General features: G+C 40.7%; 1 protein-coding gene across 1 annotated transcript in view; it reads left to right on the forward strand.

Moving 5' to 3' along the window:
- nrg3a (neuregulin 3a) overlaps window positions 1-15,340 on the forward strand; it is a gene marked incomplete at both ends in the record, with an annotated part of 468,665 nt that overhangs the window by 419,902 nt on the left and 33,423 nt on the right. Inside the window, one exon of the mRNA XM_080740685.1 lies at window positions 10,836-10,938. Coding sequence (XP_080596811.1) covers window positions 10,836-10,938 — 103 coding nt within the window. The remainder of the gene's footprint in view (window positions 1-10,835; window positions 10,939-15,340) is intronic.

A 15,340-nucleotide genomic window follows, 5' to 3' on the forward strand; every position in this document is an offset into this window, starting at 1 on the left:
AAAAACAATGTCATTGCTTAATTGCAGTGCACTTAAAACTGACCCAAAAACAACAAATGTATCGATCATTTATACAGTACATATGTTCCTAAAGACTAGTACTAGAGTGCTTTAAAGATGCAGTGCCGTGACATTTCAAAAATTTGATCACCAGGTATTATGATTATACTGATTATTAGGAGGAAGATTTTTCAAAAAAGTGTACAGAAAGTGTTAAAATTGGGTTTTTATGTAGCCACACCCACCAGTTCACAAGTATACCTGGTTTTCACCACTACAAGACCACCCACGTTTCCTAATCCCTCCTCACCCTCATGAAAGTATTGCCAATGGCTCTTCCCAGTTGTTTACAAAATGCTCTAGAACAGTGATTGTCAAACTGGGGTCTGGGGACCCCCAGGCGTCCTTGAGGGAGTTCCAAAGGGTCCACAGCAAAATTAGTTTAGTGTCAAAAGCAGTGTAACCAGTTGAAACCAAAATACATTTTGAAAAATTTGAAAATATCACATCTACAAGCTCATGTGACATGATTGAAGATCTGCTATTTTCAAATTCATAAATGGATTAGGCCTAATCTGGTTACTGATTTGGCTATTTTCTGTTTTCCAATCATTTTAGGGATTTATTTTCTTTTACTTACAACTCTGCATTTTAATTTGGTTGTAGTTTACATGAAAATGTTTAAGAACAAGGTTTGATATAGCACTCAATCAACACCTACAATTTGTAGCCTATGGGATAGGCTATAGGCTTTATAAAACATCTAACTGTTCTCTCATTTTGTGCCTTCATTGGAACATCTCCACAATTCTATTTCCTCGAAAATATATTTATGTTCACCTAGGGTACTTCATGTCCATAGCTAAGTGTTGTGTGTGTTCAAAAACAAATCATCAACTGGCTCTTGCAGTCTAGCCCCTATCTATGCCCAAACAATGTGACTCGAGTGGGTCCTGTGTCGGGTCGGCAATGTCCGATCTTCTTCTGGCCATCGTATGACAAATGTAAAGGGGGTCGCAGTATCCTATATGCCTGCAGCCAGGTTCAACAGTATACAACAATGAATGGATGTTGAAACAACATTTTGAACCAGGGTTTTATGTCAGCCTGCCTTGAATTTAACATGCAGAGAAGCTCCTAGCACCCATATTAATTCACTGCATGCTGACAAAATTAACACGGTTTAAAAGGTTCTAAGCATTTTTTTTTCTTCAGGTGCTGCTTTCTGCATAACCAGGATAGATTGTTGGAACAGCGCATGGCTTCAATATTTTCGTTTTTGGACATCCTAAATGTACTTGTCTTGGGCTAAGTTAGTGAAGCAGTCATCAGTGAAATGTGAACTACATACACAAAGTCTGGGGGAGAGGGCTGAGGAAATCACCCTGTCTATGTAAATAAAATTAATCCATTGATCTCATTTGTCAGTGTCAACTGATAAAGTGTGAAATTACTGTTTGATAGCTGTCAGCCGCATCTGGGCACAGACTAGACCAACCTGGCACTTCTCTGTTCGCACATGTTATGTTTGGGCCAGCTCCGCCCACAAAGGTTGTACTAATATAATGAAATGATGATGAGGGGAGGTGCGTGAGTGGGTGCGATTATATTGCGTCAGTTTATTTATTTTGGATTGGCACTTTTGACCCCCATGGTGGCAGCCTCCAGGAAGAAACCCTAACCCAAAGGGAATACATATTTGCTCATAACAACCACACCAGGGGGTCTGATGAAGTACTATCAACCTCATAGACACATGAAAACCAGAAAACTAACAAAATATGGCACCATGTAAAACAAAGCTGTCATATTTGCAACCAGTCATACAACAGTTAATTTGTAGCAGATTTGAGTTTATTGACAGGGGAGCGTTGTGAATGTGGGGATGGAGGGTTAATGCGTCGACTGTCCTCATAGCTTGTGGAAGGAAGTAGTCTCTCATCCTATTGATTCTACAGCCAAAGTTCCCTGATGGCAGGAGAACTGTGAGGGGTGAGATGAGGGTCCTTGTGGTTGTGAGTCGGATGGTGGGGGTCCTTAATGATGGCGGTGGCTACCATGTAATGTAATTTACTGTTATCTGGGACAGATACAGTATAGGCCTAACCATAGACATGCTGACATACATGAAGCAAGTATTGTTGTGAGGGTTGAATTGAAGCATCCATTCCTAAAGTGGTTAGTATAAGTAAGATTGAGGTAATGGAGACCAGAGGTTCCCAATCACCGGTCCACAAGAAGACTTACGGGAATATATTAACATGTATGCCAATAGATACCTTATGTGACATATGGCTCATGTATGTCGTAATTTTACATAATGTCTCATATGGATATAGGCTATATGTAGACATATATGGAGGTGGTCAACTTCTAATATGTCACAGACTGTATATGATAAACATATGTTGCATAATATATGTCCTTTATGGCCAGAAATATTCAAGAACTGGCATATATGTCCTTTATGGTCAGACATATTCAAACTGGCAGCCAGTCCATGGTATAAGAAAGGTTGAGAAGCCCTGACGTGGACAACCCAAATAAATATAAAGTAAAAAGCAATTGATAACTAGACATTTGCTGAATTACTCTGGATCTGGTATCTTTATAAAAACATCAACACCTTCCCTATAGTGTTTGTAGTTATTTTGTGTGTACTGTCCTTACATTTTTGTGTGTAATGTCCTTACAAACCCCATTAGTCCTCATAATACATGTGTAGTTATTGTGTGTGTACTGTCCTTACAAACCCGCATTAGTCCTCATAATACATGGGCGGAGCTTATGGATCTCATTAAAAGTGTCCTCATAATGTAGGATTTTGTATTTTCTATTTTCTGTTGGGTGTATCTAGAATCTGAAGCCAGATTTGTGTTCTGTGGACTGAATTGAATTTTTTGATACCATCCACTTGGCTATACAACCACGGGAAAGTGGTGTCCTTACAAACCACCAAACCTCAGACTGTCCTCACAAACCAGGGGAAACCTGTGTGTGTGTGTGTGTGTGTGTGTGTGTGTGTGTGTGTGTGTGTGTGTGTGTGTGTGTGTGTGTGTGTGTGTGTGTGTGTGTGTGTGTGTGTGTGTGTGTGTGTGTGTGTGTGTGTGTGTGTGTGTGTGTGTGTACTGTATACGGGGGAGAGAGAGAGAGACACACACACACAGAGAGACAGAGCGACAGAGATTGTTTCAAGCATCATCAAATATGCAACCTTGTTTTCAAATCTGAAAACAAGATTGCCTAGTGCCTATTGAAAAATAGACTCAAGCAGTTTGTATAATATGTAGTTCATTTTACTAACTGAAACTGAAAATGTCACTTCTGTCTGATAGAAGAATATTTGGAGGACCTTCTAATGTTTGGGTGATCCCACTATGCTCCCCGGATTCTATCTTCCCCACTTACCTTAGGGTTAGGTTTAGGGTTAGGCAAATAATAGAAAAGTATCAATTGTGTAAGACCGTTTAGCATTATTAATAATAGTATCAGTCAAAATCCACATACTTATTGACAGATCAGGTCCAGCTCCAATCTGGGTATCAGTGATATCCGTGCACTTCTACTAAGTGTTGTCTTTTTGTCCCTGGATAATAACATTTTAACAACGGATCATATATTATATATAGTTTCATGAATATATAGCCTTTTTTTGGAAGGATAGCACACTTGCCTCATTCCTGCTTGACAAAGAGGTCACTGCAACAGCTTGTGTGCCTCTGCCACCTTGGTTCTGAAATATTAATCCTATTTTTCTATTGTGGTGCTGTAAAATCTGCATTCAGAAATGCTTTTGGCGAAACCGGTCCTCTGGAGTGGAAATAAATAGAAGGAGGGACCCTGTGACCTCACAGATGGAAGCGGTACATGCTTTCTCTCTCCCTGGGTCGAATGATTTATTCACTTCAAGGGAGTGTTTCTGCATTGGTGTCCAAACAAGGACATTAGTGCGTGGGTGGTTGCGCGGGTGGGTGGGTGGGCAGACAAGTGGGCAGGAGGCATTTTGTGCATGGGAACATTTATCATTAGGCTCAGACCGCGCGCACACATGTGTGCAGTGGTGGAAAAAGTACTCAATTTTTTTACTTAAGTAAAAGTATCAATACTGCAATGTAGAAATACTCGGTTACAAGTAAAAGTCTGGAATTCAAAATGTCCTTGAGTGAAAGTACAAAAGTATTGGCATTAAAATGTACTTAAAGGAGTAGTTCACCCCCAAAATGACTTTTTTTTTCTATTGATTTAATACTCACGACACCCCATGGAGACTTGAGTTCAATAATATATTTTAGTTTTTGTCGCATTCCTAAGCCAATTATTGATTATAATAAATGTACCCCCATTGATTCCGGATGGAGACCCAATAATAGGGTCCCCTATTATTGAATTCAAGTCTCCATGGCCTGAGTAATCAATAGAAAGAAAAGAAGAAAAAAAAACATTTTGGGGGTGAAGTCCTCCTTTAAAGTACACATTGTGAACTTGTAGATCAGCTATTTTCAAATAGCATAGGTAAAACATGGGTCAAACTTTTATAATATTATAATGTATGTGTGCAAATTAACTAGTAACTCAAGTTTTCAAATACAATTGTGGAGTAAAAGTACAATATTTGGATCCGAGATGTAGTGGAGTAGTGGAGTTTCATGTATCTCTTTCTACTCTCTCTCTCTCTCTCTCTCTCTCTCTCTCTCTCTCTCTCTCTCTCTCTCTCTCTCTCTCTCTCTCTCTCTCTCTCTCTCTCTCCTAATAGCTAACAACTGAATGCTTTTGTATACTAAAGTGGTTCTTTTTAAACCCGTCCTCATTCAGTTTATCTCAATCACCATGACATGTGCTTCTCCCCCCACCCCAAACACACACACACACACACACACACACACACACACACACACACACACACACACACACACACACACACACACACACACACACACACACTCTCTCCAACCCCAACTAGGTCTGGCCTCCACTAAATAAAAATGTGATCGATCGCCTATTAATGTATCTGAAGGCGGCCATGATTTACTTGTTCATAGCAAACGAGACAGCTTCCATTTTTCTCCACTAATGGTGTCTGTCCGAGCCATAACTCTTCTCGCCTTGACGCATTCAAGCTCCATTACATGTAGCAACCGTTCCCACCAGCGGTTTACGTGCATCTGAGCACTAACTTGATGTGAGTGAGCTGAATAGAGCATTTGGAAAGATCGTTGCTGTCTGGTGGAAACCTTGTATGACCAAAAACCCAATTTTCTCAGGAAATAACCTGTGTTCCAATGGATCCAGGTTAGTTATTATTTAGCTAGTTAGATAGACTAGCTCTTACCCGTTCAAAGATATGAGCTCCAAAATGATGTGCAGTGTGTGGGTTATGGGATGTGCACTGTGCATACAGTATATGAGGGATGGAAAGTAACTTTAACTGGTGCTTGCATGATAATATGTAGGAGCATCAATGTAAGAAATACCCGTTTCGTTTAATGGCTAACCCCCCCCCCCCCGCCCGCCCGCCCGCCCGCCTGCCCGCCTGCACACACACACACACTCCCCCCCCCCCCCCCCCCCCGTGTGTGTGTGTGTGTGTGGGTTTGTGTGTGATTGTGCATGGCCTGAACAACAGCGCCCCTCCCTTAACATGTGTGGTAACAAAAGGTACTGTAGGCTAAATAGATATAGATACACCATAAAAATGCTATTATACAGCATACGATTTGTGAAAGTGACAAACGGGCTTCACAGTTATGTCAGGTGTGTTCATATGCTGATGGTGATGCGATTTCAGATCAATTGCTCCAGCCACCGAGGAGAAACGCTGTTTCATACAGACAGACACTCACTCAGACAGACATTCGCAAAATTATAGTATAGATATAGTTATCTAGATAGCTGTTGTTAATATTTCTTCCCTAATATTCATAAAACCCACAGAAACTGAAACTGAAAGCCACGTGTTTTGAACTTGTAGATCAGGCCGTGACACCCCAAAATAATCATGTTTGGACTGGGTGGGGACCCCACGTTTCCACAGATAAGTATTGTGAAAATAGCCGAACTACGAGCTTGGCTATTTTCACAATGTTTGCCTACTCTTTCTTACCTAATAATTGGCAATTTGGTATAAAAAAAGGCCTTAAAAGTCCTTAAATTGTCAGTGTAGAAACGTGCAGATAAGCTGTACACTTATACAGTATGGTGGTTTGTTTATTGTTGAGTGAGAAAACAATATTGCATATTTTATGGAGACCCCCAGTTTGGGAACCACTGGTATACAGTAGGCATGCTGTAAGTAGTGCATTAATAACGATAGAAAATGTTTAAATGTGGAGATACGCAGTTTTCTGCCTGACAGCGACAATACAGTATATCATCGCTGTCGGTGGAAACCTTGTCCAAAACCGTTCATTTTTTATTTATCATTTTTAAAAGGATTTAAACTATTGAAAATAGCCGATCTACAAGCTCGCAATATTAGGCGTTGTGTGCTTGTAGATCTGTTATGTTGTGCGACAGTGGTATGTTGAAGCGGGGCTATACTTTACGAAAAAAACATACACATTTGAAACTTGGAGATACAAGGTTTCTGCCCGACAGTGACGATATGAACGAGGTGGTGTTTGGGAATTATAGATGTTTGCGTGGGTACTGCACACATTTTTTAAGTTGTTTGGACTGGCGTTATCTCTCATGTAGAAACAAATCCAGTTAACAGTGTGAACAAGGCTTTCATGGAAACCGTGGGAGAAAGGCAACGAACCCTAGTGAGCTGCTGTCTTGTTAATGGTTGTTTCATCGTTTCAAATGGTTGCTGGGGTATTGTAAACATCTATAGGCCTATTTGAAAAGAATACATGGGTAAGTACCCATCTCAAAGCCACGCTTAATTCCGTGATGGTTCGTTGTGGGAGGATTTCATGCTGAATGCCAGACAGTGATCTTAACACCTTCTAAGCCTGGCCGTACTCCCTCGGACTTCCTACTGGGTCCCATCAGCCACACGTCTATTCCCGGACTTTTGATATAAATTATAATAAAAAAAAAAAAAAACATCGGAAATTCTTCTCTGTGTCTTTTTGGAGCGATCTGAAAGGGTTAATATGCTCTGACAGTCATTTTCTGGTGCTGGGTGTGATACTCCTAATATCCAGCAGGCCACGCCGTTGACTCACATTCTGGATGGATGGCTGGCCAGGAGGAGCCTCATCCTCTCCCCAGTGTTGAAACTCAGCAAGAAGCTCAAACAAGATGGCTGGTCTTTGTCTCTGTTCGTGGATCGCGGTTTCAATCACGTTCGGGCGCCGCTTCTCTATCGCTCCTTTCCCTGCTTCGCCGCACGTAAACGAATGGAATTGATCTCCCCTCCGCCTCGCCAAAGTAAGATCGCCGACCTCTGCAGGATGAATATGTACGCTGTGTCGAGCACTCCAGTACGTGTTGTTATCATGTGGGCTTTGTTTTTTTAAAACATGTTTGTAAATAAATGGCTTATTTCTTCGGCGCTACCTCTGTTCAGAGGGTTCTGCCGCGGCTTGCAACGTGTTAACTTAGACATAGTGTATCACGTTCACATACTCACAAACACTCACGCACACAAACGCACACGGGTGGGTGACGTGACGTAGCGTTTTCGCTGTCCTCGGTGTCAAACATGTATAAATAAAAAATATATTTGTCAAAAACCTTCTGAATATTGTGCAGGACATTAAGCTTTATGTGAACTTACTCAAGATTAAAACATTTCATTCCTCATTTCTTCAGAATCTTCAACCAAACATGGTAAATGTCATCTGGTGTGACTGTCCCGACCTTGTTTCTCAAAGTGGGAACTTGAATAAAACTAAGAAAAAGAATTGCTAAAATTCATTTAAAAATGAATTTAGGCAAAAAAAATGTCTATTTGTGAGCCTATATCTTTTCAAAGTCCAAGCATAATGTTTTCAGTCATTTCTGATCAAAAAGATTTTGTCCCCCAAACCAAAATCATCTGGTGTGACACTAGTTTGGAAAAATTAAACAGGCAATAATTTGGACACCTACTGGGCTAGAGAGGTCCTTCTTCTGTAAGGCTATTCAGCACTCCCAGCACAACTGCAAGACAGGTGTCTGAGGTGAGTTATGATTTTAACATTTTCATGAAATGCCATCTTGTTGAAACTTTGACAAGTGTGGCACTTCTGGATGTCATCTGGTGTGACACCTTTTTCATTAATAAAGCAAAAGTTATTTGAAACTTTGGTCATAATTACATGTAAATCTAGGTTGTTTTGTTATAGCTAGCATGTTGTTAGCATGCTAATGTGTACCTGGTAGCCTCAAAGTAGTCCTAAATGCAGAAAACGTCATCTGGTGTGACACTTCGTCATCTGGTGTGACATATCTGCTTGTCACGCCAGATGACTTGATTGTCACACCAGATGATATATACTGTATTTTCCTACAGACATAACAATAAATAACAAGTCCCATGTTTCTTTTGTCCATTTAAAACATTTTAACATGTTTAAAACAACGTTTTAAACATTTTTACATAATTTAATTTAGCTTCATTCGGTGATACAGCAAATTCATCAGACAGAGCAGAAACCCCTTCACAGAAACCTAAACCTTATATTGTGGTAACACTTTTCAGTGAGTATAACATACTTGGCAAACTTGAGGACTTGCTAGTAATTACATTTTACTACTAAAAACAATCTACCTGACAAATAAATTACATTTAAATGTCTCCTCCTGAAGGTCTTCTACTCAGGTGCTGGACACAAGTGCATCTATTGGAGAGGCCCAAGCTGAGGATTCAGACACCTCCTCAGATGAATACACACAAGGACAGTTTGTCATAATCAAATATGAGGGAAAGCCATATGTGGGGCAGATTGTTACCATTAATAAGGAGGGGCTAGAGATAAACTGCATGAATCAACTTGGAAAAATGAAAAAATGGTTTTGTCTGGCCAAAGGGGCGAGACTGCATTTTCTACAAAGAGCAGGAAGTTGTCTGTGGCATAGCAGAACCGCAACAGGGCAAACGGTTTGCTACCCTCACCAAATGTGACTGGCTGATGTACAATACAGTCTAAATGTCTATACCCTCACCAAATGTGACTGGCTGATGTACAATGCAGTCTAAATGTCTATTCTAATCTAATCTAATACTTTTGTACTTTCACTCACTGGACTGGACAATGAGGTAAGGTAGGACCCGAGACAAACATAGCGAAAATAGCTGATCTACAAGCTCTCAACGCATTGTGCTGCGAGAGCTTGTAGATCAGCTATTTTCGGAGTTGCACAACCCAGCACTCTTTAGCTAGTGGAGATGTGGTGTAACGACATGATTCGTAAATAAATTTGTTCAACTCAAAATGCTGTGTTCAAGTTCAGGAGACTTCGGAAAAAAGTAATACACCTGAATGCTGAGTTGTTTCCAATAATTGGTGTTAATAAAATGTTGCCTTGGCTCCCAGTGTGGCTATGCACCTTATTGTCTCTTTAAGATCCTTCTGCCGTGGGCCGGCAGAAGACTTAGGTGTGCGTAGCATTCCTGTGCACATCCTCATCATCCATCTACTACTACAATTCTTTGTTATCCTATGTTAAGGCCCAACAATACTATCCTGTTCAGAAATATTAAGGCCATGTTATTTAATGTTAAAGCAATTTTACTGTTGCTGTTTTTCCTGGGTAATTGTTTAATCAATCAGTAAAGTTCACTACTCACTAATAGGTAGGTTAAAACACAGTTTGATTTGACACATGAAGATATGGTCATCTGGTGTGACACTAAGTCATCTGGTGTGACATTCCAAATAGTGAGAAATCATACCTTTATTAATGATGAAACCGAAAAAATGTGTATGGTTTACATAGAAAATAGTATCAGGAAGAGTCACAAATATTTGTGTAATTTTAAAGAAAGTTTTTGTCAGAATAAAATTAAAATATGTTGAAAGATCGACAACATGGGCCTCACACAGAGTGTTGATTATGAAAAAAATATACAGATTCAATTAATTTTCACAAAACTATAGTGGATCACAGGTTAGTTATGATAAAGGACTTTGATAAAGTGAGAAACTTAAGAAAGGTGTACTCCATTTTCATTTTATGAACAATTATTGTCATGTCACACCAGATGACGGTTTTAGGCACAAGTACAACAAACTGCTCAATAAAGTCTGATTCCAATAAAATATCTAAAAACAAAATGTGTTTCCATAAAGTTGAGAGTGAGTAGAACAAAAGTAAATAATTGTTATGCCTGCTATTTAAAGTTTTTTAAAAAACATGTTTTTTGGGGCGTCACGTCACTGACCCACACGCGTTCTAGCTTCACAGAAATTGCAGAAATTGTGAAAACAGCCAGACTATATCACTGTGTAGATATGAGTCTGGTACTTCTATATGGAAGGTTTTTTTCCCAAGTGGCGAGTTAAAAAAACGAAATCTCTGGACACAATTGGTTAGACCAGATCAATACTGGGCCCTGATTGGTCACCCAACTCTTCAGGGTGAGGAAAATGATTCACAATTGAGCGGGGCCACCAGCGGATTCGTCTGATTCCAAGCTACAAGTGTGCGGCTGTGCGCACGCAATCATGCGCGCACGCACGCGCACACACACACATACACACACTCACCCACCCACCCACCCACCACACACACACACACACACACACACACACACACACACACACACACACACACACACACACACACACACACACACACACACACACACGCTTATAATTGCTCTATGCGAGTGCTGATTTGATTTCCCATGTGCTGACTGGTCAGATATTTATATGTCTGTGTGTTCTCTGTCTGTCTCCCTGCAGAGAGCAAGGAGATCTACAAGAGACAGGTGCTGTCAATCACGTCCATCGCCATGGCGATCAGCCTCCTGGGCACCCTGTGTATGGCCCTCTACTGCCGCAACAAGTGAGTGGATTTGGTTGAGCAAACATAAATGGTTGTTTAATACCCTGCAAAGTCCACAGTGTTAATTTAACTCTTGAGAGTGTACTAATCCAGTGGTTCTCAACCTTTTCAGGCCGCGACCCCCAAAATAATCATATTTGAACTGGGGACCCCCCACCCTGACGAGCACTTGAGGCATTACATTGTGTATACAGTAACACGGTTCTATTGTGAAAATAGCCGATCTACATGCTCACAACGCTGTGAGCATGTAGATCATTTTCACAATTTCTGCCTCCAATGTTTGACAATTTGGCCAATGTTTCATTTGTCATTTTAGAGGTATTAAAAAGTCCTTAAATTGTCACTTCTGCACAAATGTGCAGATACCCTCGATACACTTAAACTTTATGTTGGTTTGTTTACTGTTGAGTGGGAAAACAATGTTGCACATTAAGTTAATCATCTGGGGACCCCCCAAAATACTTTGGGGACCCCCCTGGAGGGTCCCGACCCACAGGTTGAGAACCACTGCATTAGACATTTATACCTAACGACAACAACAAACATAAAACTTACTGCAAGTTCAAAGTTCAACTTACTCTTGCATGAACATCCACTCTTTCTCTCTCTCCCCCCCTCTCTCGCTCTCATTCCTAATCCTCTCTGTCTCTCCATCCCTCTGTACAGTTTAATGTACCTCTATGAAGTGTGTCCTGTGCACAGTTATTATTGGCATATCTATGGTCTGTACCGTCTGTACATCCATCCCTCATCTTCGCAGGATGGGTCAAACATGCATTATATAATGGCAGTCTGTTGCTCATGGTATATGGAGCATACAGCACTCACTGATCGATGGCAGTGTATTTCCATATAGGCTTCCGCTCTAACATAATGATGTGAGTGAGTGAGCAGCTCGACACAGTATAATCGGATCAAGGCGTGATGGACAGCCACTTTGAGTAAATCCATAATTGAGTCAGGAAACTATCTTGTTTGACAGAGATGCTGCAGACTGATCACTGGGACTGTGTATATAAATGTGACGGATGGGAATAAAGTTGGACACAAAAGTTCAAAATGAGTTATTTTGAAAGTTATTTCTTTCTTCCTGCATACAAGCAAATTGGTTTAAGATATACATTCCTTAGGTGTTAGAAAAGGATTGGTTCTGGAGAGCAGATTTGATTTGGTCGTAACTAAGGTAATGAATTAAAGGTAATCAGATTAATCCATAAACTCAAAGACCATGAATCCCTAGTTATGAGAGAGAGAGAATCAGAATAAGGATCACTTTCATTGCCAGGCTGTGCAAATGCAAAGGAATATGCCCTGCATTGATTGAAGCAAATTTCCTGTGGGTATAACACAACTCCAAGGCGGCAGAACTCTGGTACATCAGACAAACTTGAGCCTGGCTTGTCTGCCAAAACACAAAGCTCCAAAACTTGATTTGCATGTGAGGTATAGCCAGCCTTCACACACACAAATATGTCTGAAGGGAAAGAAGTCCTTTTTGGTTCTCGTCACTTGTTGTTGTATTATTGTTTAGTGGCGTCAGTTCAGAAAAAGCTAAGGTATGGCAACATGACTGGTAGACACCAGTCATGTTTCCATACCTTAGCAACGGGCATGATGCATTTATTTTAAGAAGTACATTAAATTTTTTTCCCCCGTTTCTACGGTTTCTTGGGCTGGATATGGCAGCCTGGAACGGTTGTTCAAGTCAGTAACGTAGCGACCCCCCGCCGGGCCCCAATGCGAGGTTTTCACCACAGCCCCCCCCTCACCCCCCACCGACTGATCCTTCAAAATCGGTCAGAAACAGCGCAGCACAGCGGCTGCCAACACAATAAAATACAGTAGGCAACAGTGGCCATCAGAACACAATATAACAGTATATAAATCAGGGGTCTTCAACGTTTTCAGGCCAAGGACCCCTTGGTTAAGAGAGAGATGGAGCAGGGACCCCCACAACCTTTTCATAGATTCCATATATTTTCATCGTTTGACAGCACAATCATCAGTGTATTTTGGATTCATGTCAATTTGTGTTTCGGGTATTTAACCACTTGAGCCGTCATTACCTAATAAACTTGACCTTTTACTCTGTACAACAAACCTCTTTGATCGGCTATTTTCGGCTACAGTTCTCAGAATATGGACACTAGGGTTCAAGTGGTTAATATTAAAAGGATTGGAAGATTTGGAGGACCCCCTGTTGTAACTCTGTCTGAGGACCCCCTGTTGAAGACCCCTGGTATACATGCTATTAATTACCTTTGAGTGGAAATTCTGTTCCTAATCCTCCTCCTCTGATCGAGTCAGAGACTGATCAACAATATCCTACTTGCTTCTATAGCCTACAACTCTTTTTCTTTTTTAATTGGGTGGCGGGCCCACCAAAGAAATCAGATATTATTTTCAGAGCCATGCTGTAAAAAAAAACTACCGATAACAGCACTGAACACTAAACAGACGGCAGAGAGAATATTCTTAATGCTACCGCTAAAAGTAAACAGGAAACAGCTGTCCTCAAGCAACTGATCAGATTGGGCAATCAGTAGCACTCGTCAAGAGGGGCAATAGAGTGTCTTCTCAATCCGGTAAGCATTTCAAAATAAAAGTTTTATTAATTTATTTACTTCTTTTTTTAGTTTTTTTTTCTTCCCCGCAGCGGTGGCAGGCCCTAATGCGACTGCATCGGCTGCTTCACCTAATAGCTCCGCCCCTGGTTCAAGTGCAGCTAAACTTGGCATGTTGCCAAGTTTAACAATAATGTTATGTAAACGTGCCACAATTAACAATAATGCATTGCACCTGTAGCTGACCTGCGAAACCTGGGAATGTAGCATTTTGTCAAAATGGGGAGAATATAATTATAATACCTTGTTAAAGTGACCATTTTGTTACATTTTGCATTTGTAGTTTCTTTTACTGTAATTTAACAACATAATAACCAGCACAGATAGACAAAGAGACCTTCATGGATTTATATTTAAAAGTAACTTTTATTTTCCCCCCCTGGACGCAGGTATGGCAGCTGCATACCCCTGCCATACCCAATTGACGCCCCTGTTATTGTTATTATATTTGTATCACTCTCATGGGGGCAGATAAAATGGCACTGACCAGCAAGTGTAATGTGAATACCTTCAGCTCATTGGCCATCTATCTGGCTCTGTCTCTGGGGGGAGCTTGGGTAAAGGAATTACCAGAGCCATGAAGTCATTGGCTGAAAATGGGATTTGGGTTCAGCAGGCATTTCTAACATTCTAAAGAACATCCCCACTAGTGGATAAGCATACAATATACGTGGTGAAAAGTGTGTTTGTATAACATTTGAATTTGTCCAATCTAATTTAGCGAATGTCTGTCTGTCTGTCTGTCTGTCTGTCTGTCTGTCTGTCCGTCTGGCCATCTGCATGCTGACATCACTGATACTACACAGTTTCGCCCCCATGGTAACCGTCTGTCTGCATGCTACTCTGACGTCATACTGAGACGTCATAGTACTGACATCACAGACTGGCCTGCACGGAACACCATGTATGGGCATAAAGATCTGCCTAACGGACACTCCAATATGGAACACCATACTACAGTATATGGGCATAAAGATCTGCCCAACGGGCACTCCAACATTACTTCTGAGACTCCTACATTCAATCCCTTAGATACTGTGCACACGTGCACACACCCCAGGCACAGGACTAGTTTATTTAATGTACGGTATTAATTCATTTGACCAACTAATTGGCTATGTGGTTGCTAAATTGAATCAAAGTAAAAATTATTGGACAGAACAAGAGATGGAAATATGACAAGTAACCTTCAAAACATGCTTCTACACTAGAAGGAATCAATTCTTTTTAAAAAGCAATTATTTGATAAATGTACAACCAAGGACATTTCCTCTTTCCTTCCAACTAATAGTGATTTAAAAAAGTATTTTCCGCTAGACCAAACTTCTCATTATGACCTAACTGGACAGAAATTGAGTGCTGGGTTAAATTATGTTGTGGGTTTCTTTGGCTTGTATGCATCCAGGCAATGTCAACTCAAGGTCTTTCAGACCATGATTGTGGCTGACACCACATGCTGCTTTTTGATTAAGTTTAAAATGCCCAGAGAAAGGTGCCATGGGCCGGGTAAGATTGAGGGAACCTTAGTTGATACCTAGAAATTGCTGTGTCAAGAGTTAAGATTCTGCAGGAAAATGAATGTGATAGCATAACAGGGGAATGAATGCGAGCTCTCCTTCCAAAGGTGTTTAAAGACCCTTTACACTGGAATTGCCTTGTTTGGGCATTTCCTTCTGAGAGCAGTTTTACTTGTAGGCACTAAAAACCTCACCTGATGACACGATGACAGATAAAGGGCGATAATAAAGTTGATTTTCTTCTTATTTGTGTCGCTG

The sequence above is a fragment of the Nannobrachium achirus genome (genome assembly GCF_963921795.1).
Source record: "Nannobrachium achirus genome assembly, chromosome: 13".
NCBI classification, from domain to species: Eukaryota; Metazoa; Chordata; class Actinopteri; order Myctophiformes; family Myctophidae; genus Nannobrachium; species Nannobrachium achirus.